This window comes from Terrapene carolina, unplaced genomic scaffold (genome assembly GCF_002925995.2).
Source record: "Terrapene carolina triunguis isolate 2854851 unplaced genomic scaffold, T_m_triunguis-2.0 Scaffold131, whole genome shotgun sequence".
In the NCBI taxonomy this organism is placed as follows: Eukaryota; Metazoa; Chordata; order Testudines; family Emydidae; genus Terrapene; species Terrapene triunguis.
The window spans coordinates 16,320,981-16,341,361 of NW_020664482.1; the positions used below are offsets into that span (position 1 = coordinate 16,320,981).

Here is a 20,381-nt window from a genome sequence, read left to right on the forward strand (position 1 = left end):
CCACATGTCCCTGGTCCAGGGACTTGAAGTTTGGCAGCAGGTGGGCTTTGTGTCTGTGTAGTGAGCCGGTGTGGCGCCCCTCCGTCCCGCATAGGGCCGAACCTCCCCTAACCCCAACGTGGGCGGAGCCACCGGGTCCGGCGCCTGCCCCTCCGAGGTCACGGGCCCGACCCAGAAGTATAAAAGCCCGCCGGCAGAGCTCAGTGGAGCCCAGGCCGCCAGAGAGAGCAGACGTCCCGGGCCGAGCTCCAGCTTGGGAGACAGCCCCAGGCCGCCTGCTACCCCACCGCGCCGGTCGAGCCTACCTCTCGCCCGGTACCCCGAGGAGGACTGGCCAAGCCTGCCCCGGACCAGCTACCCTAGTGGAGAGCTGCCGGCCCGGCCCCCAAGCCCTGCACCAGAGGAACCGATGCTACTGGACTGGCCCGAACCCGGCATCGCCAACGAGGTAGGCCCCGAGGGGGAACACGGAAGTAGCCCGGGGGTAGCTGACCCCAGTCAGGCTGCAGAGGCCTGTGAGCCGATGTCAGTGTGTTTCAGTCAGGATACCCCACTGACCAGCAGCGGCAGTAACTGCTGCTAGGGCCCCGGGCTGGAACGCAGTGGAGTGGGTGGGCCTGCGTTCCCCCCTGCCACCCCCACTCACGGGTAACAGGCTTCCCCCTCACCCAACGCTCAGGTGTAGGAGCCTGGGCTTACCCCAATTGTTTGTTGCTCAAGCCCCTGCATTCAAGGGCCTGAGCCGTGACTGTTTGTGCCCCGCCCTGAACCAGGGCCCGGGCTCCTTGACTGATTGGTTGCTCAGCCCCTGCACCCAAGGGGCCTGAGCTAGCTGAGTGTTTGCTAAGCCCTTCCTGAGGGCCTGAACTCCCTGAACTGTGGACCGCTCAGCCCCTGCGGAAAGGGGCCTGAGCTTTGACTGTCTGTGCTACAGTGAGCCGGTGTGGCACCCCTCCGTCCCGGAGGGTAGAGCCCTGGCTCGACCGTACTACAGTCAAGGACATGCTTTTTTGCTGTCCCCATGAAAACCTGGCCAAAATTATAAGCCTTTGAAAAACTGCAATTTGCACATGCTCATTTGTAGATTTTAGTAGCTGAATTCCCCAAAGATTCCATTTACACTGGGCATGCTCCAGCTCATGTCTAAGCAGGTCTTTCCCTACAATTGCAGCTCTGGGCTGCAAAAAGTTTGGTTGTAGAAGATGGATGGTGTGGAGTGGCAGAGAGAAAAATCACAGGGAGAGAAAGGACAGTCTCATGGCTAAGGCAATTAAATGCTTCTTTGGAGAACTGGATTCTATCCCTGCTTTTACCACAGAGTTCCTATGTGATGCTAGGCAAGGTACCGTGGAGGTAAATTCTTGAATATCCATGAAACATTCAAACACTGTAGTGCTGAGCATCACAGAAAAGCCTGTAAGGAAATTAATAATTCTGCCCACTGAATTCCCACATCAGAGTTCATTAGATCAAAAGAACAAAGGAATAAGAAATTGAAAGAAAACTTAAGAGGAGATATGATAAAGAGGTCTTAAATTAAGAATGACATACTAAGCAAATGGGCCACTCCTTCCTGCCCTCTCTTATAATTCAAAGTAGAACTATGAAATTAAAGACAATCAAGTTGAATGGACAAAAGGCAATTTTTTTTCTTTAATTACACAAAGTACATAAATATGTAAAAGTCACTTCTATAGGATATTATTCAACTATAGCATTGTAAGAGTCAAAATGCAGTTGCACTTACATATAACTAAGAAACAGCAGTTGCACAAGCTATGACAAAATTACAAACTGTATCATCCTCATACTTCTGGGCATATGGTAAGGTAATAACCAGCTGAAGTCAGCAAGACATTTCTTGCTGTGGCATATTACAGTATTGCTCAAGTGGCAAATTGCAGTGCATGCTGGGAGTTTTCCCACCTTACTCTGAAGAGTCCAACATAGGCTGCTAAATCTGAAGACAGGATAAAGGACTATACCTATTTTCACTGACCTGTTCCAGTAAGGTCTGTTATTAAATAGAGAAAGCTGACAATATGTTTCCCTCCCATTCAAGCAACCAACACTATAGTTATACCATTGTGCTCAAGGTGCTTAGTGTCTCTCAAACTGTGAGGTCCGGTAATCTTGAGAGACATCAATCAGGCTTAGTAAAGTGAAAAGATAAAAATTAGTGTATCTACAATGCAACTGAAGCTGACTATATAATGAGCACATGGTTAGGAAGTTTCTAATTTGCTAAAATTTCTAGGCTCATTTTAGCTCAGAACTCTGCAAATTGCCCTCTGTCAATAGTAAATAAAAACACTTTCATTATTGCTATTTATTTTACACTGTTCATAACTGTGGTAGGTACTTCACAACAATGATGAGATGACATGGTCGCTGCCCCAAAAGACTTTACAATCTATGCCACCTAATGTATTTTTAATTGTATTTAACTCTAGAGGAGAATCCCATTGTATCCCCTTTTCTAAATCATACACTCAGGGGAGATACAATATTACAGGCCCTCTTTACCTCGTAAGTGGAATGTTAGGGCAAATTTTACTACGTTAAAGGTGTTAAGTTTAATATACACAACTCCTTTAAGTCTTTGTATTTTCCTGGAGCGTCATTTTTCTTTAAGAACTGCTACTACATTTGCCTTTCACCTGTTCTCCATGAGTTCTCAAAAATGATTGCCAATGGCTGTGGTATTACCTCCTTCCTTTAGAACTCAGACGAATTTAATCTAATCCTACTGATTTAAATATATTTAAGTTACCTACGTGTTTTTACCTGCCTCTAGTTGATATTCTAGTTCTAGTTTATACTTATATCACTAAGCCTCTTGGTTTTTTCATTCTTTTTGTTGAAAGTGTTAAGCACATGCATTGGGAAATTACCTTTTCCTCCTCTAATTGTGCTCACGCCTTATTTAACAGTAGTCCTACATTTTCCTCCATACTTTTTGCTCCTAAGTAGCTACCCCCCTCCCGTCAAACATTTCCTGCATTTTTTTTTTTTTAATTAAAACCAAATTTTGGTAATACTACATCATTTTGCCCTTGTCATTTCAACATCATATTTGTTGCCATGTAATCCCATCTTCTGACTTCTCCTGCATTACATTTTTAGATCACTTTGTAATTTCATGTTCCAACTATATCTTTTCCTGGACAAATCTCTTTCCTGTGTCTCTCATTTTGTCACAATTGGCCTGATTTCTGCACTAAGTTATACCTGTGTAAATAAAAGAGTAACTCCACTGGAGTCAATGGAGTCACATCAGTATAAAACTAGTTAGTGCAAGTGCAAGAGAGACGAGAATTCAGCAGCTGAATAGGGGAGATGCAAGTCCTAAGGCCTGTATTAGGCATGAATACAGTTGCTAGGGCTCAATAAGGGGAACCAAACGTTGTTGGTGTCTGTTTTAGTCTTTTCTTAGTATTAATGAAGTAGGATTGTTATTTTGTAAAACAGGAGACTGTTCTCTTGGTTACATTTCCTGGATCTTATTAACTCCACATCACAGGAGGTCCAAGAAAATGATGAGTAATCAAATCTACAGCAAGTCAACACAAATACAAGATTGCTAGAAAGCCTCTAAATTACCTATTAACATGACTTTAGTACTTTCATTTGCCTTAAGAATTTAGCAATTCTCACTATTACAACAAATCTGGATACACTGATGCTAATATATTTCATTCATTTGAAATAAGGAAAAGTCATTATTACCTTATAGCCTATAGTCTTGCGATAATAAAGAATTTCTTTTTCCAGAAGCTCAAACAATCGTGGTGGAAAAAACTGGAAATCTTGAATATTTGGCTGTTTGGGGGGTCGTGGAGCCTTTAAAAATACATATATATGACCATTACGTAATTTTCTATTACTTTCAGTTGCCATAGTCCAGACAGTAGCAACATTTTACACTGTATAACACATATTGATTTTACTACAAGTTGAAAAGAGTGGTACAGATTAAAAATCTATATTCTTTTACCTTGGGAACTTTCGGTTCACTAACACGCAGGGCTTCTCTAAAATATGCATCCACTGCATAGTTTGCTTTGCGCTCTCGTTTTGGAGGCTCTATCCATTCCATCATACTCATCTACACACAAACAAACAGAACAGTTTAAATAACTCCAAATATCTTCCTGAAATCACAAAAAAGCAATTATAGTAGTCAGTTTGGGTTGAACTAATTAAGACAGTGTCCACCAATAGACAAATAGTATTTCTATTGTGAGCACTAGTAACAGAATTCATGCTACTACAAGGTTCATCACTAAGAGGCAAATTCTGATGAAAGCATTTTAAACAAACATACAAAGAGGATCTCAAAGAGGGATGGGGGGGGGGGGGGGGCTGAATAGGTAAGTAGCCATGTGGAGAAGACAAGGGATATGGCCCTTCATTCCACCACTACCTCTGCCAAGACATGCTAGAAAATCTACATGGAGGGTTGTACATATGCCCTGCTTCCGGGCCTACTCTTACCTCTGGCAGCATTACTCACACTCATGCTATATTCTAAGCAATATTAGCTATTGAATGGAAATCTGCCAGAAACACCACAGATATCCAGGGGATAGTGCCATATACTAAGGCTACAGCTCAACTCCATCCACTATTGTCTGATACACCACCAAAGACAGAAGAGAGGTGACAATGTTGTGCTAGCTTTGCTCCCTCCCTGTGCTTTTTAAGGGACTTTCCAGAAGAAAATGTTATTTATCCCCACTGCACATGCAACTGAGAGCACGACAGAACCTTAATTAGCAAGGTGCATTTTTCTACCATATTTTCAAAAAGTTATGAACACAGCTTCAAAGAGATCTGAAATATTAATTACCATTTAAGGCTCTGAACCTTCAATGACATCTGCATGGATAGACTCCTGCAGTTTTACAAAGCTCCACCAACGTCAATGAAGCTCTGTGAGAAGGCAAGATTCTATCCGTACCAATATTTTTTGCAGCATCAGAGCCTCAGGCTGCATTCAAGAATTTGTTAGTGTATATCTCCACATATGTATCATGGCCAAGCTCTTCAGTAATCACCAGTGTTGGTATAACAAATGTATTTGACAATGGTGAATTAACTGTAAATCATACAAGCAGGTTCTACAAGATCAATACCACTATTAGTGCTGGTTAAGCTGGTTCGTTCCAACACAGAATAGAAGATATTAGCAGGAGGAAAATATAATGCTGAAAAGATTTCCAAAATGGTTTCCCCTACCCCCACTGTTTGGATTGGTAGGTAAGCAAGGAAGCTTAAGGTGAGAATAAATATATGACGTTCCTCCCGTGGTGCCTCGCTATAAAAAGATATTTGCTTTGGAGTGTAATTTTAAAAAGTCAAGGGCCCTTATTTTTGGTTCCTGCTAAGGAGCACTCGACAAAATTCGGTAAGGGGCACAAAGGTGGCGCAAAGCCACCTTAGTCTCATACCCAACCTGCAATGGATGCCTAAGAGGCTGTTAACAACAGATGGGAATTGTGGAGGTGCAGGGAAAACTTTGGTCACGTCCCCTGCACCAGCCACAAAGAGGGAAGTGGCATCAGAGCTGCTACGGTGGCTCCACACACTACTGGACAACACCCTTATGCTGGGGTGATCCTCCCGTGGCCAGCTAAGCAGTTGTAGGAAACCTATACACTACTGGAGTGGTGCAAAACCTCCCTAATGCCAAGGAGAAGCTGTGTGTTCTTTTGAAGACAATGGGTGTAATTTTTATCTCAGTTACACAGGAATAAAATCAGTGTAACTCCAAAGACTTCCAAGAAGAATGAGGCATAATGGAAGTTTTGCCTCAGTCAGAACTACAAGATTTGGACAACAGCAGCTTTTGTCTTTTGAAATGGATGTTTGTAAAGAGTAAGTTTTTTGATAGATGAACCTGATCAATTTTTCTTTTTAAATAGTACCACAGATAAAGCAAAATTTTAGAAGAGCAAAGTAAAAATTGTTAAGTGAATTCCTAGCCTCTTATTTACAGCTATGGCATTCCTAATTAAATGTTTTTATGCTTGTGAAAATCTGATTAATTACAATCATAAGACGAGTTAAAGTAAACACATTGTTACATGTATGAGAAAATAAAGTTACCTTTTGTTTTTCTCTATAATCTTCACCTTCAAAGTTGTATAAACTCATCTCTGTATCCATAGTGAAGTTCCTTAAAGAGCTCTCTCCCATTTTTTGCAAACGTTCATTCATTTCAGCTGTCTAAAATAAGGTACAGAGATAATAAAAAAAAGTTACCTTTATCAACACATCTGAGACGTTTTAAATTCTGTATTAAGTTTCTAAAAATAAATCAGCATCGCTCACTTAAGTTTTCTCCCTTCTTTTTCACTTTCATGCGTGTTAGTACCCATCTTTCATGACTAGTAGTACCCATCTCCTTCATTAGGATCTGAAGCACACCTTTTATTCCAGTCCTTTGGTCTCGTGCACTGAGACTTCCTATTAAGCTAAAGTTTAGTATGCTGTTATAATGTGGCCCAACATCTCCTATACATTATGCTGGTACCAAATAATTTCAACAAAATTTATGTACAACTCTTCTGAGCTGAAAAGGTAGTTCATTAGCCCACTAAGCTACCTATTACCATATATAGTTTCAAAAAGATCTTACATCTATTAAAAAAACTGTCATAGGAATTCTGACCAATAGTTTAACAATACACACTTCTAAAAGCTTATTTAATGAAACAGTGCTAAAACTAACATTTTATTAATTTTTTTTAAAATATAAAAAAAAAAAAAAAAAAATAACTGCTGCTTTTAAAAAAAATAAAAAAAAAACTCTTATGAAAAATTAGATTGTAACATATTCAGGTAACTTACTGAGAAGCAGGAAATGAGAGCACAACTAAACAGATCTACAGCTTTTTCCCTTCAAAGATGTTTCCTATTATATAGAGAAATGGCAGATAGCAGCTAGTACAATAAATACAAATTCTGTCTGATTTTTTTTTTTTGGTAGATGAGCAACAAAACAAGATTTACAATTTAAACGGATTTGGTGATTCTTAACTCTTTTCTTTTACAATTATGTTCCAAATGAAACTATGCTCTCACCTTCTTTTCACCTCTTTCTAAAATAGTGGTAATATCTTCCTCTGTCAGTTCACTGTCCTTGGAAGCAAAAACATGTGTGGCTCCATGCCGGATCATCTGCAGCATTTCATCTTTTGCTAGTTTGTTAGACTGCTGATCTATGAGTCTTCCTAGCATTAGAAATATATTGAAGGCTTTAAATCAAAATGCTCAACCTTTCCCATGCCAAGCCCAACCTGAAACACCCTTTCCATCTAGTGAGGACCAGCTTCCCATTTAGCAACACAGGAAGGACAGGGGAGTCTGACACTGGGCTTAAACTGAAATTGCAATGCAATTTTACAGTTCAATATATTACAGAAATGTAAATAAATGCAGTACCTACTGAACTGTAACTGTCATGGAACACATCCTTTTTTTATAGCATGCGTATTCAGAGAAGCACCATTCAATAGCTACTTTGCTTTTACTAATTCAGTTTCTTAGGAGTAGGTGCTCTGTCCTGCACTCTTTACTCAGGCAAAACTCCCATTAATGTCAAAGAAAGCTCCATCTGAGTAAGAAGTAAAGAATCAGGCCTTTAAACGGAAGCTTGCTATTTTAGGTTCAATTAATATTCCACTATTACAGACATCGGGCCTAATTCTTCAGTGCCTTGCACTCTGTATGGTTTTTTAATCCTGTGCAAAGTGAATGAACCAAATTCTGTCCTCAAATGTGTATACAGTATTTGATACCTTGCTGTATAACTATAGAGTCCAGTCTCAGTTTTATCTCAGCTCTTTCTACAATCCTGTCTTCAACAGTATTGTCAGTGATAAGTCGGAATACACGAACTGGCTTCTTTTGACCAATACGGTGTGCACGATCCTAAATAAAATTAAATTAAAAAAAACCTTTTAGGTAATAGCAACATAGCAGCAATTTGGCTGAAATATCTTAGCACAAGCATCAGAAGAAACTGTCTAACTTCAAATTATTCGAGATTATTTTCTTGGTTTCCTATTTACTATTGAATAAGTATTACGTCTACAGAACTGATTTTTTTTTTTAAATCACTATTAGTGTAATATTTATACATACTGGGAAGACTGACTGATCTCAGATACACCAGTGTAAATCTAGAGCAAATGAACTGAAATCAGAATTACTCTAGATTTACATCAGTGTAACTGAGTATTGTATTGTATCTAATCTAGCAAATATTGTGGTGATTCAGTATAGAAAATTTACACAAGTTACAAACAAATATGACAAGAAAACAAATATGAAGGAATTTGTTCTTCTGTTCGATTTAAAAAACAAAAAACAAAACAAAATCTGCTTTCTAGTGGTCCATAAATCATTGGTACAAGAATTTTGGATTGTGTTACACTAAATCACTGATACTTGGAGCTGTTCAATATTTTTTTAGGGTCAGGCCCCAAATGCAGAAAAGGATTGTAATAAGTAATAGATTCATAGATTCTAGGACTGGAAGGGACCTCGAGAGGTCATCGAGTCCAGTCCCCTGCCCGCATGGCAGGACCAAATACTGTCTAGACCATCCCTGATAGACATTTATCTAACCTACTCTTAAATATCTCCAGAGATGGAGATTCCACAACCTCCCTAGTATGTATGATACTATAATAAATTAGAGTATCATACAATAGAAAAATGGCAAATCCCAACTCTAATGCCAGAGAGATTTAGACATGGTTTTTCTACTTGTGGCTAAATAGTAGAGTGATTAGAGAACTTAGAAATACCTAAGATAGAATTATTAGGTTAGTCTATGTTGTACTGTAATATTTTACATTTGATTCCTTTTAATGCCTCCATCTCCAGCTCTTATGCTCTCCTGCATAATACTAATATAGCAGCCTTCTTTCTGAATAATCTCAAAATACCTCACAAACGATGCACACATTGCACCACAGAAATTTAGCCTACATCTGCAGCACAATGTAGTAGTCAACATGCTTCACAACAACATGGTGAAAAGATATTTTCACTAAGGCCACCAAAACAAAATCATATAGGTAGCACTATATGATCTTTAACTTCCATGTGAAACAAACTAGAGGCCTTGGTTGTAATGTATCACCCATAAGAGGATAACTTTTTTTAGATCAGAGCTGATCTTTATTCCCAAATGGTAAGATTATGCCTGGATCTCTGTGTCCCTATACAGGAGCTGGGCAGAATCCAATTGGGCAATAGAGGAACTACCCTAGCCTAGTGCACCTATAGTACTAGGCTCCCAGGAAGGGCAAAAAGAGGCCGTGCTGTCCTAGAACAGAGGTAAATGCTTCATTGCACCCTGTAAAAAGGTGGTGGAGATGTTGGTCCAGCATGTGATTTTCCTAGAACCCAAGTCAGAATTCTGGCTACGCCTCTTCTGATGTGTCTCGAAGCCAATCTGCCCCTAAAACTGTATGTGCCTTTCATCGTTTATTGCAACGCGTTTTTATAGTCATTGAATTCTGCATTTACGGGAATGACTATTGTCAATGTTTGTGTGACAAAACAATACTGCTGGACTAAGGTGAGGAACGTAATAATTTATGAGACACAATTTCAGTATTTTTTCTTAGGTGGATATTTTTGGGGGGGCAAGAAATTTGCCATTTCTTCCATAATTCAGGTTACAACTTTTTCATCAAACTGCACACTTTTTGGAATTATCTATAAATACTAAAGTGGAAAACTCTTTGCCAATAGCCATTTTTACAGGAGAAGATTTTTCCAAAACTGCACTTTCGAACCAGAACGAGGATTTAAGGGTTCCCCCCTCCCTTTTGTTAATAGGTACTTGAAAATGGCATAACTCAACATGGAACCTGCTTTTCTTTCCCCTCCTCCCTTTAATCCACACTACCACTTTAACAAAGCTGTAATGCTGGAAAAGTACTACCACTATATTCCTTCATAAGCCTTTGAGTTCTATCATATGTATTATTTTATATGGATACTCACCATAGCCTGCAGATCCACTTGTGGATTCCAGTCTGAATCATAGAGAATAACCACATCAGCAGTTGCCAGATTAATCCCCAGACCTCCTGCCCTGGTACTGAGCATAAAAATGAATTTGCTACTGTTGGGAGCATTAAAGGTGTCTATTGCTTCCTAAAAGAAAATAGAAACTCATTAAGACAGCAGAATCCTCAAATAAATGATTTTATTAGTGACTTTATTTGGTGTCCATATACCATACCAACAACTTTAAAAGGCCAGGTTTGCATAGGCAAACCAAATAATTTCTCAGTCACTATAATGAAATGTTTCATCATAAAAAAGTAAAGCCCCACAAGTCCTACACTGTGGCCCTGACCTTGCAATTTACAATACAAGCACACCACTACACACAGATGGAGCCCCAGAAGTCAGCAGGGTTCTGCACAGTCACAATAGCCTACTGCACACTGTAAAATTATAGGATTTGGACCTACATTCCCAACCAATTACTGTAAGTACCTCAGGTTACTTATTCAATTTCAGCCCACTTTTCTAAATTTCTAAAAGTTAAACATATTCAGGGTATATTAATATTGCCTCAGATTTTCCAAAAAAGAGTTAGTAGTACTGTAGCAGACCGTACGTTTGTCCTTAGGCAAATCTAGAGAGTTTACTTTTAAACTGCATGCAGGTATCCAATGGCAGAGTTTGTCCAACTCGAAATAACTGGCTTAAATAATGAAGCAGTCCTTGCTAACACATCTCTCACCTCTCTTTCTTCATGAGGCGTCTGTCCATCTAGTCGGCAGTACTCATAACCACGCCACATGCAATAATCCTCCAAAATATCCAGTAAGCGGGTCATCTGACTAAAAATGAGAACTCTGGAACCTGACAGATTGGTACAGAAAACAAAGTAATTTTAATATAAATCTTATCACAGAACCAAACAGGAACAGGTTAAGTGCACAGAGAGAATTAATGTGAAATACAATACCACGTTTACATAATATTCCTCCCTAACTGATGATCAGTTTATTCAAACGGTTCTATTTTCTTTTGTAAGTTTATTTTTCAGTAATTGATTTTAAACTCCTATTCTGCAATTTTTTCCAATAAGGGTCATTTTTACTATTTATACAACAGTATACTGATATCAACTGAAGAAATAAAAGAACATTCTTAAAAAGACAGTAACAGAAACACTAGATTTCCCCCCCCTACAAGAACCATTTTTCAAAAGATGGAGATCACTAGCCCCCCCACCCCACCCCCCAGTGCATGCATTGTGGGGAATTTTAGTTTGTTTGGGTTTTTTAAATAGGGCTTCTTCCAAACTGAAAATCCTTTAAATTCTACATTCTCTACCCCACATATTGTACTGACATTCCATCAGTTAAGTGATGTTTTTTTTAAATCACAAAAATATCACATGACAAAAACATACAGCACAACAGCACACAAAATTCCATTGTCAATATATGTAAAAGCAGTGGTGGAAGAGACTCAAAATGTTTGGAGCTTGAACAAACAATCTAATATACAGAAGTTTATTCAAACCTACTATGGCGCCAGCCAGTCCATGCAACCACGAACACCAGCACTCTGAACAGGACCTGGCTCTCCAATTCTTATCCTCAACTCCCATGGAAGCCTATTGGCCTACAAGCCATATCAAACATTAACCTGACAGGTGGTCAGAAGGTCTGGTCTCTCCTGACATATCCCCTTCTCATCTCCCAAACTTCCCTCTTAATGGGTTCCTATTCCACTCTTATTTTTCTTAACTCTTTTCATTTTTTCCCCTCCCACCTTACCCCTCTTCGTCATTATGAAGTTCTCCCTCTATGCCTTGCCTGCCACTTACAAACTAAAAGGTTTTTGTGGAGTTTCTAACAAATAAGACTTTATAGGTGGGAACGATTTTTAAACTGGGCCATTTTATTTGTTATTAATACTCTTCATATAGCTATTGTCCTATAGCTTCCACTCACCCTGTTCTTTGAGTTTTGCTAGCAGTTTATCCAGAGCTACCATTTTACCACTGTTATTGACAAGATGCATGTCAGTAGTATAAGGAGGTCCAGGTTCAGCACCATCAAATAGGTATGGATGGTTACAGCACTTTCGCAACTGCATCAAAATATTCAACAGCCGCATCTTATCCATTTTCCCAGCGGAATTTAGAATGTCAATATCTTTCATCAGGATCCTTGTATACCTGAAGTTTTACAGACAATAAATAAGGCGTTTACAGCATCTAGTTTGTGCACATTTAAAACAAAAGTAAGTCTCTAAAATGTCCTGAGGTTACTGCGCTTTGTTTGTTTGTTTTTTAAGCTGGATAATTAAAACATCCACCGTTACATTATGCAGGATTTGACAAAAATTAGAAGGGACATAAATTCTTATGCTCCAGTATGTAAGTCAACATCTGACTAAAAAAAGTTTCCCTTACAAACAGTTTATTCCATAATTATTAGCCATTGGGTTTCTTGCATTTCTTCTGAAGCATCCAGTTAAGGCCACTGTCTGTCAGCTTTGGGATTAGATGGACCACTGGGTCTGATCTTGAGAAATTCCTGTTTTCCCATCACTATGTTTGAAAGCTACATAAAAAGAGATGTATGAAAAACTTCTTTTTTTTAACAAACAAACAAACAAACAAAAAATAATCAAAATCCTTTTTCCATTTCACACCTCTGCACAATTGCATCATGCTTCTATTTTAGATTTAGTTCTACTCCTGTTACTGTAAATACACTTTTGGCAGGTACTGGGGAAAAACATTCATGTAAGCTGCCCCCTAAAAACAGGGAAGGAGAATCAAGTCAGCATGTTAGCACATAATTCAGATAGTCCCACTGTGCATCAACAAAAGAATGAAACTGACTAAACACATTTTATTAAATGCACAAGTTCTTAAAAAAAAAAAAATTGACAAAATAGAGAAAAATCCAATTTTTCTCTAGTTCCTTTTAGTTTCAGTAGTATTGTGTTTTTTTTAAACTAGCAGATACAAATATTTCAGGTGGAAATGTGCTTTTCTAATTAACCAAGTCCCTTTATATGCTGACCATACCTATCGTAGAGACATGGCTACAAAAATAGAAGAAAAATATATTGAGTCTAATATAAAGTATTCGATTATTAGTTATAATTTAGAGCAATTTTACCTTAATGTAAATAACTCACCATTCTCTCTGCATTTTACTGAGCCCAAGGTAAATCTTTACTTCCTTTTTCGGAGGCAAGCTCTTTTCTACTTCAGCTTTTATACGACGTAACAAAAAAGGCTTCAAAACCTAAAAAATAAGATGTCGGTGTAAACTATGTATAAATACAAGACTGCTTCAAATGTGAGATTAGTTGGCTTGATTCTGCAGCATTTGCGCAGCTCAAATTCTGAGCAACTCATATTGCTCCCATAGTGACCCCATCAGACCAGCTCTGCTGCAGCCACCGTCTGAGTGAAAAAATTAAGCTGTCCACTGGTTCCAACAGCCAGCTAAGTTCATGCAGAGAGTGGGAAGGACTTTAGAAAGGCTGCTGTAGAGTTTCCCAAGGGTACCTCTTCAGAAAGAGGCCACCTACATGCTCCCTATGACATTTAGGTCAGCTGATGTGGAGCAGATGGCTGCCCTATCTCTCCACAGAACAGCAAAGTGGGAACCACCCCTCCTATCTCTTCAGAGATAACTTAATCACCACAAAAAGTATAGACGCACAGGTGATAACGGTCTTAAGAAACGCTGTTAAGCAGAAGAGAGGGCATCATTAAAGTCATTTCTATAGGCCTCTCTGGATCAAGTTGTTAGATAGCTCCTCTTTACTCCCATAGCCACAGAGGGAATCTGGCCCCACATTCATCCATGTAGCCACAGGCAGGAGAAAGAAGAGCAGCAATTGAAGTAGCCTTTTCTCATGGCTTAGGCAGTGAGAGGGACAGAGCCAAGAGTAGACTGGCCCATGCAGTCAATGTTACCCCACAGTGATCGCTCCAACATTCACAGACATGCTGATGTGACTAATTTATTCTGCTGGTTCCCTTCAAGTGCTGATGGGTGAGGCTCTATTTTATTAGGAATTATGTATCTAAGGAGTGCACAAAATGTAATAAGGGGCTTCTCTTTTCAACTAGATAGGCACATCCAAAAATACACTACTCTAAATCAGAAATACACAAGTTACGACAGCCCAGGCGTTGCACTGGAACTTATGCTTCCTAACATATCAGTTCAGATCGTCCACACAGATAAACACTGCAGATGCCTCTTTCTGGATTCAAGGTCTACATTTAGGGACATAGCGGGAACTGGACAGGTCAGGGAGAAGAATGGGTGGGATGAGGACAAGGACAAAGGTGAGGGAAGATGAACACGGTCCTCCTCATTTTGGCTCCCAAGAGACCCCTCGGGTTATATTATTTCCCGCTCCTCCAGATCCTCCCCTACAGACTTTTGGTCCAACTGCAACCAGGGCGAGTCTTTGGTAACTCAGCTCCAACATCGGAGGGGGGAGAAGAGGATGGGGCACCGAGGCCCTGAGCCAATGAAGAAGCACAAAGCCTTTGAGCGGATGACCCTACCTTCAATGATCTGAGCCATGGGTTTTTAAACATCTAGTTACTCAGATCCAATAAAATAAAAATACTGTACCATTATAACTGTATTAGAGCCGAACAGCAAGATTTCTTAGTACAGAATTTCAAAAATAAATAAGTGTTGTGAACTTTTCCTCATCCTCTATTAATACACTAAAGAAAATGTTAAAAATGTTGATTCTAAACTAACCTCAATAAAAAGGATATTCAGATAAAACTGAAATTCTGTCTTGACTTCACCCCAGTGTCAGTGCAGCACGTCAGTAATTCAATATAATTAATAGTTTCAAAACGCCTTGCAATTCTTAGTTTATTTATGGATTAATAAGTTTTGATGTTTCTATTGCAGACAGTAATGTTATAAAAGAAAAATTTGGAAAAAGTAACAGAAATGCGGATAGATATTATATATATTATGGCAGATACTACTGTAAAAACAATATAAATATATGCTAATTCTAAAATTAATGAGAATACATTTATATACATTTGCCACAATACATTTTATAGCAATTTGAGGAGAAATAACAGACAAGAATTAGATTTTTGTTTTAAAGTTATTTTATAGCAATAATATATTACCATCACTGCTATTACTTACTGCATGAAGTCGTTCTACAAGCTTTTGATCACCAAGACAATTTTTAGTATCAAACCATGAGTCAAAGTCCTGTAGGAAAAACAAATCATTGTTAGTATGTACAGTTTCATCTTTACTTTCAATAACAGACACACACGTTAACATAAGAACAGCCATACTCGGTCAGACCAATAGTCCATATAGACCAGTCTCCTCTCTCAGCAGAACAAGGACAATTTCAGCGATCCATCCCCTGTCGTCTAGTCCTAGCGCCTAGCAGTTGTAGGTTTTGGGACACCCAGAGTCTGGGGTTGCGTCCCTGACCTGCTTAGCTAATAGCCATTGATGGACCTATCGTCCATGAACTTATCCAATTCTTTTTTGAACCCAGTTAGGTTTTTGGCTTTCACAATATCCAATGGCCACAAGTTCCACAGATTGACTATGTGTTGAATGAAGAAGTACTTCCTTATGTTCACTTTAAACCTAATATTAATTTCATTGGGTGACACCTGGTTCTTGTGTTACGTGAAGGGCCAAACACACTTCCTATTCACTTCCTTCATGTCATTCATGTTTTATAGACCTCTACCATACCCCCCCTCCCCCAATTCTCTTTTTAAGCAAATATCTCCTCACACGGAAGCTGTTCCATGCCCCTAATAATTTTTGTTGCCCTTCTCTGCACCTTTTCCAATTTTAATAACTTTTATAAGATAAGTCCACCAGCACTGCATGCGGTATTCAAGGTATGGACATACTATGGATTTATATAGTGGTATTATATTTTCTGTTTATTATCTATCCCTTTCTTAATGGTTCCTAACATTCGGTTAGCTTTTTTGACTGCTGCTGGACATTGAACAGATGTTTTCAGGGAAATACCCACGAAGACTCCAATATCTGTCTTGAGTGGTAACAGCTAATTTAGACCTCATCATTTTGTACATATAGTCAGGAACAAGGTTTTCCAATGTGCATTACTTGGTTTGCCAGAGTTTATGCTCCTTTCTATTTTACTCATTAGGATTTGACTTCCAATTTTTAAAAATGCTTTTTTACCTCTCATCACCTGTTTTACTCTGCTGTTTAGCTATGGTGGCATTTTTTTTAGTCCTCTTACTGTTTTTTTTTCTTTTATTTGGGGTATATGTTTAATTTGAGCCTCTATTATGGTGTTCTTTAAATAGTCTCCTTGCAGTTTGCAGGCATTTTGCCCTTGTGACGGTCTTTTAAATTTTCGTTTAACCAGCTTCCTCATTTTTGTGCAGTTCCCCTTTTAGAAGTTCAGTGCTACTGGGGGGGGGGGGCGGAAGAGGGGGTTCTCTTTGGCATTTTTCCCCTACAAGGGTGTTAAATCTCATTACATTATGGTTGACATTCTCTCATTGTGATGTAAAAATGAAGCCAATGGAGTTACACCAGTGAGAGAAGACACAGGCCATTGTTCTCGGCAAGTTTAACAGCATCCATAAACTTTCAAGCCAATTGAATAACTCCACTGGTAACACGTAGAACCTCTTTTTAATAGAAATGCCTACTCTGTTCCATCTAGGAATTTATTCCAGGCCTACCACTGTAACATCTGAGTGCCTATCACAGTGTGTCAAGTCAGGATGCATAATGAAAAGCAGGGGGAGAGACGAGGAAATGGGACCATAAAAAGTGAGATCAGATAGAGACATGAAGCAAGAAGAATGGGAGTAACTGAACCAATGCAACAGGAAGATGAGTAGAGTGACAGGAAAAAAAGCAAAGGGAAGGGATGGTGAAAGGAAAAAGAGTGATAATTCTAAGTGAAAAGGCATAAAGTTTACTGTGCAAATTATATGTCACAACTTGGTTTAACTCACATTTGTAAGCAACAGTGATATAAGCAAAGATTAAAATCAGTTTAAGTTTATCCACTTTAATTTAGCAGCATTTTACACCCACTTTGCACAGGTGTAAGTGTTACTCAAAAAGCAAAATCCTAGGAAAACAGGCCCTAAAGCCTTGTCTACACTATGATTTAAACATGTTAGCTAACACATGGTAACTGAAACGTCTTACAAGTCTAGTGTAGACAAAGCAGTTTTAAAATGTGCTGGTTCATATGTGTTAGCCAACATCACGCCTTTAAATCCCAGTCTAGCCAACAGCTGAGCATTTGCAGAATTAGGCCCTCAGTTTGAAAGTGAACTACCAAAATGTGGATTTTGACATTAAGCTGGCATGAAAAATTCAGTGTGTTCCCTCTAAGGATAAGGAAGGAACTGTATTTTACCATATGAAAACTTTCTGCATGGAAGAATTTCAACTGGCTCTACCCAGAATTGAAGTGATAGGTAGAAGAGACACATGGTATCCATGATTTTTAAAAATATTTATCTATTTATATGGCACCCATTACCATAGTGTCTGAGCACCTCGTAATCTTCAATGTATTTATCTTCTTAACACCACTGGGAATTAGGGAACTGATGCACAAAATGACTAAGATTTGCCTATGGTTACACAGGAAGCCTATGATGAAACGAAGGATTGAATCTGCATATCTCAAGTCCAAGGCCACTCTAACCACTGGGTAATCCATCCTCTCTGCAGAATATAATCATCAGAATTACGCTAGGAAAAATATATATATATCAGGCACCAGCTTACATCTGCAGAATTGAAGACATCAGGTAAAAGAAAGTTGAGTAATGCCCACAGTTCATGAAGGTTGTTCTGTAAAGGAGTTCCTGTCAGCAGCAACCGATTTGTTGTCTTGAACTCACGTACAATCTCAGAGAGCTAGGAAAAATAACGAACAGCATTTGTTATCTGTGGCTTAAACACAAAGGGCCAGATTTTCAAAAATCCTGAGCACCCATCACTTCAACTGAAGTCATTGAGAGCGCCATGTGCTCGGTACCTCTGAAATTCAAGCCCCAAAAGATCAAGCTATTATTTTCAAAAAATGACCTTCAGGAAGTATTTGAATATTACTAAAATATAATCTAACATTTAAAATCTGAAAATATTTTGCTACAAAATGCTCAAGCAAAGGTTAGGAAAAAAACTGAAATTGAAGTTTACCTTAGATTTTTCATTCTTTATTCTGTGGGCTTCATCTATCACCAAGTATCTCCAGTTAAACTTTTTGAAAACAGATTTCTCCTTAATTACCATTTCATATGAGGTAACGCAAACATCCCACTCTCCAGGCATCATAACATCACGGATAAAAGCAGCCTAATGTAAAATAAGTATCTATTAATTAATAGATATTAAACAACAACAACAACAAGTGTAACTTATTTGGAGCTGTCACTTATGTCTGCCAATATTATTGAAACAAAAGGTTAACAAGATTTAAAAACATAAAAGATTAAGCACATATGAAAAAGAATACCTGGAGTTCCACTAATTCAAGTTAAACAACAAAGGCTTTCAATCTTTGTGTTTCAGGGCATAAACTGATCAACAGCTGGAGTTAAGATGAAGGGCATAAGTTGTCCCCATTCACCTCAGTGGATGTTTATTCTTAAGCAGAATTATGTATTTTTAAAAGAAATATTTCCTGTTAAGTGATCAGCAGTGAAATAGTTAAATGAGACACATGCAACTATTCAGTGTGCTTTGATATTATAGAAGAGGGGAAAAACCTACTAGGTCATCTAGTCCATCCCCTCAGTAGCATGTGAAGGAGTGTTTTCTACAACGCTGTATATCAAATGCCCAACTATTGCGTTAATGTAGAGCTAAGGTTGCCCAGTGATGCCTTGTGCATTTCTAGAATATGGAAGCTAAACTTAAACCCCTGAAAACCAGGAAATAAAAAGAGGTAAGGCAACACAAATGTAAACCAGGACACACAGTTAAGATACATGCCACCCTGCAATGCAACCTTAGCTACCTGCAGTTTTAACTCTACCCCCTGCCCCGATACACACACTTTGGGGCTGGCAATAGTCATGGTCCCATTATGGTGGTGCAAAGATTAACAAATTGCCAAGGCAAATGGGGATTCTCTATCTCTTGCAGTCTTCGGCTCAAGACTGGATGCCTTTCTGGAAGATCTGCTTTAGTCAAACAAGTTATTGGACTCAATACAGAAAGAGCTGGATGAAATTCTATGGCCTGTGTTAATAAGGTCAGACTAGAAGATCTAACGGTCCCCTGTATCCTTAAAAGGTATAATACAAAGACATGAGGAAGGACTAAAAATGTGCTATGTTTGTATTATGTTCTAGAGATCTGAATTACAGCATTGTCTGCACACACTCCACCTGCATTCACTGTTAGGTGCAGCTGCATTTAGTGGTGGAGCGATTGGTTGGAGCTAGTATGCAAAGCTGTGACTGGTTCATGACAAGAGGCACATGTGTACCTTGAGACACCACGCATGCCCCACTGAATTTTGGAGGTTGTATCTGCAGAGGTACATAGGGTCTTCTTGTCATGGGGACTGCCAGCAGTCTGGTAGCATACAGTGGTCTCCAGGGTTTAGGAGAATTAAGTGAAAGCAATGCAAAACGTAGATACTGTCTCAAAAGCAATCTGCAGGCCAAGAGCAAAATGGTGGTAATATTGTACAAGCATGGGGTAGTCTGTGGGGAGTAGACTCAGTATTTGAGTGTAGGCAGCTCCTGTCTAATGTCAAGCATAGCAAACTTTGTCCTGCAGTGCTCATGTGCTCTATTCCCACGGTTTTCCGTGACATTTGTAAAGGTAGGAGTGCTAGCATGTGTGTTAGTGACATGTTGGGCACTGCCAAAGAAGTTGCACTGCAGGGGTGGCATGTACCTTATCTTTGTATTTCTAGGCTTTCAGAGAATTAAGTTTAGTCACACTCCATATTCTGGAAGGGCACCAGGCACCACTGGGCAACCTTAACACTGCATTAGTGAAACTTTGGAAAATTTAATTTCTCAGCAGCCTCCACCCACCCATAATTCTCCCTCCACCCCACCCCGGTCTGGCTCCTTAGCCACCATTAACCCTGCCACAGAATGCACTGGCTGCATGATAGTTCCTTTACTGCCCCTGCACCATCTCATCTTTTTGCCTCTCCAGCATAGCTCAGTTCTTCCTCTGCAGCCCTCTTCCCCTCAGAGTCAGGTGTCCACATGGGATCTGCCGGTTGAAGAGCTAGGGAAGGATGCAGGTACAGTGCAGGGACCTTAGCATGAATCCATGGAGACTTTTTTTTTTTTTTTTTTT

General features: G+C 39.3%; 1 protein-coding gene across 1 annotated transcript in view; it reads right to left on the reverse strand.

Moving 5' to 3' along the window:
• Nucleotides 1–20,381, reverse strand: part of SMARCA1 (SWI/SNF related, matrix associated, actin dependent regulator of chromatin, subfamily a, member 1) — a 56,459-nt gene that overhangs the window by 23,333 nt on the left and 12,745 nt on the right. Inside the window, exons 6-17 of the mRNA XM_026652937.1 lie at nucleotides 18,255–18,410; nucleotides 17,838–17,969; nucleotides 15,216–15,284; nucleotides 13,207–13,316; nucleotides 12,006–12,232; nucleotides 10,781–10,902; nucleotides 10,030–10,182; nucleotides 7,806–7,938; nucleotides 7,090–7,238; nucleotides 6,112–6,231; nucleotides 3,998–4,108; nucleotides 3,730–3,843 (exon numbers count right to left, since the gene is read on the reverse strand). Coding sequence (XP_026508722.1) covers nucleotides 3,730–3,843; nucleotides 3,998–4,108; nucleotides 6,112–6,231; nucleotides 7,090–7,238; nucleotides 7,806–7,938; nucleotides 10,030–10,182; nucleotides 10,781–10,902; nucleotides 12,006–12,232; nucleotides 13,207–13,316; nucleotides 15,216–15,284; nucleotides 17,838–17,969; nucleotides 18,255–18,410 — 1,596 coding nt within the window. The remainder of the gene's footprint in view (nucleotides 1–3,729; nucleotides 3,844–3,997; nucleotides 4,109–6,111; nucleotides 6,232–7,089; nucleotides 7,239–7,805; nucleotides 7,939–10,029; nucleotides 10,183–10,780; nucleotides 10,903–12,005; nucleotides 12,233–13,206; nucleotides 13,317–15,215; nucleotides 15,285–17,837; nucleotides 17,970–18,254; nucleotides 18,411–20,381) is intronic.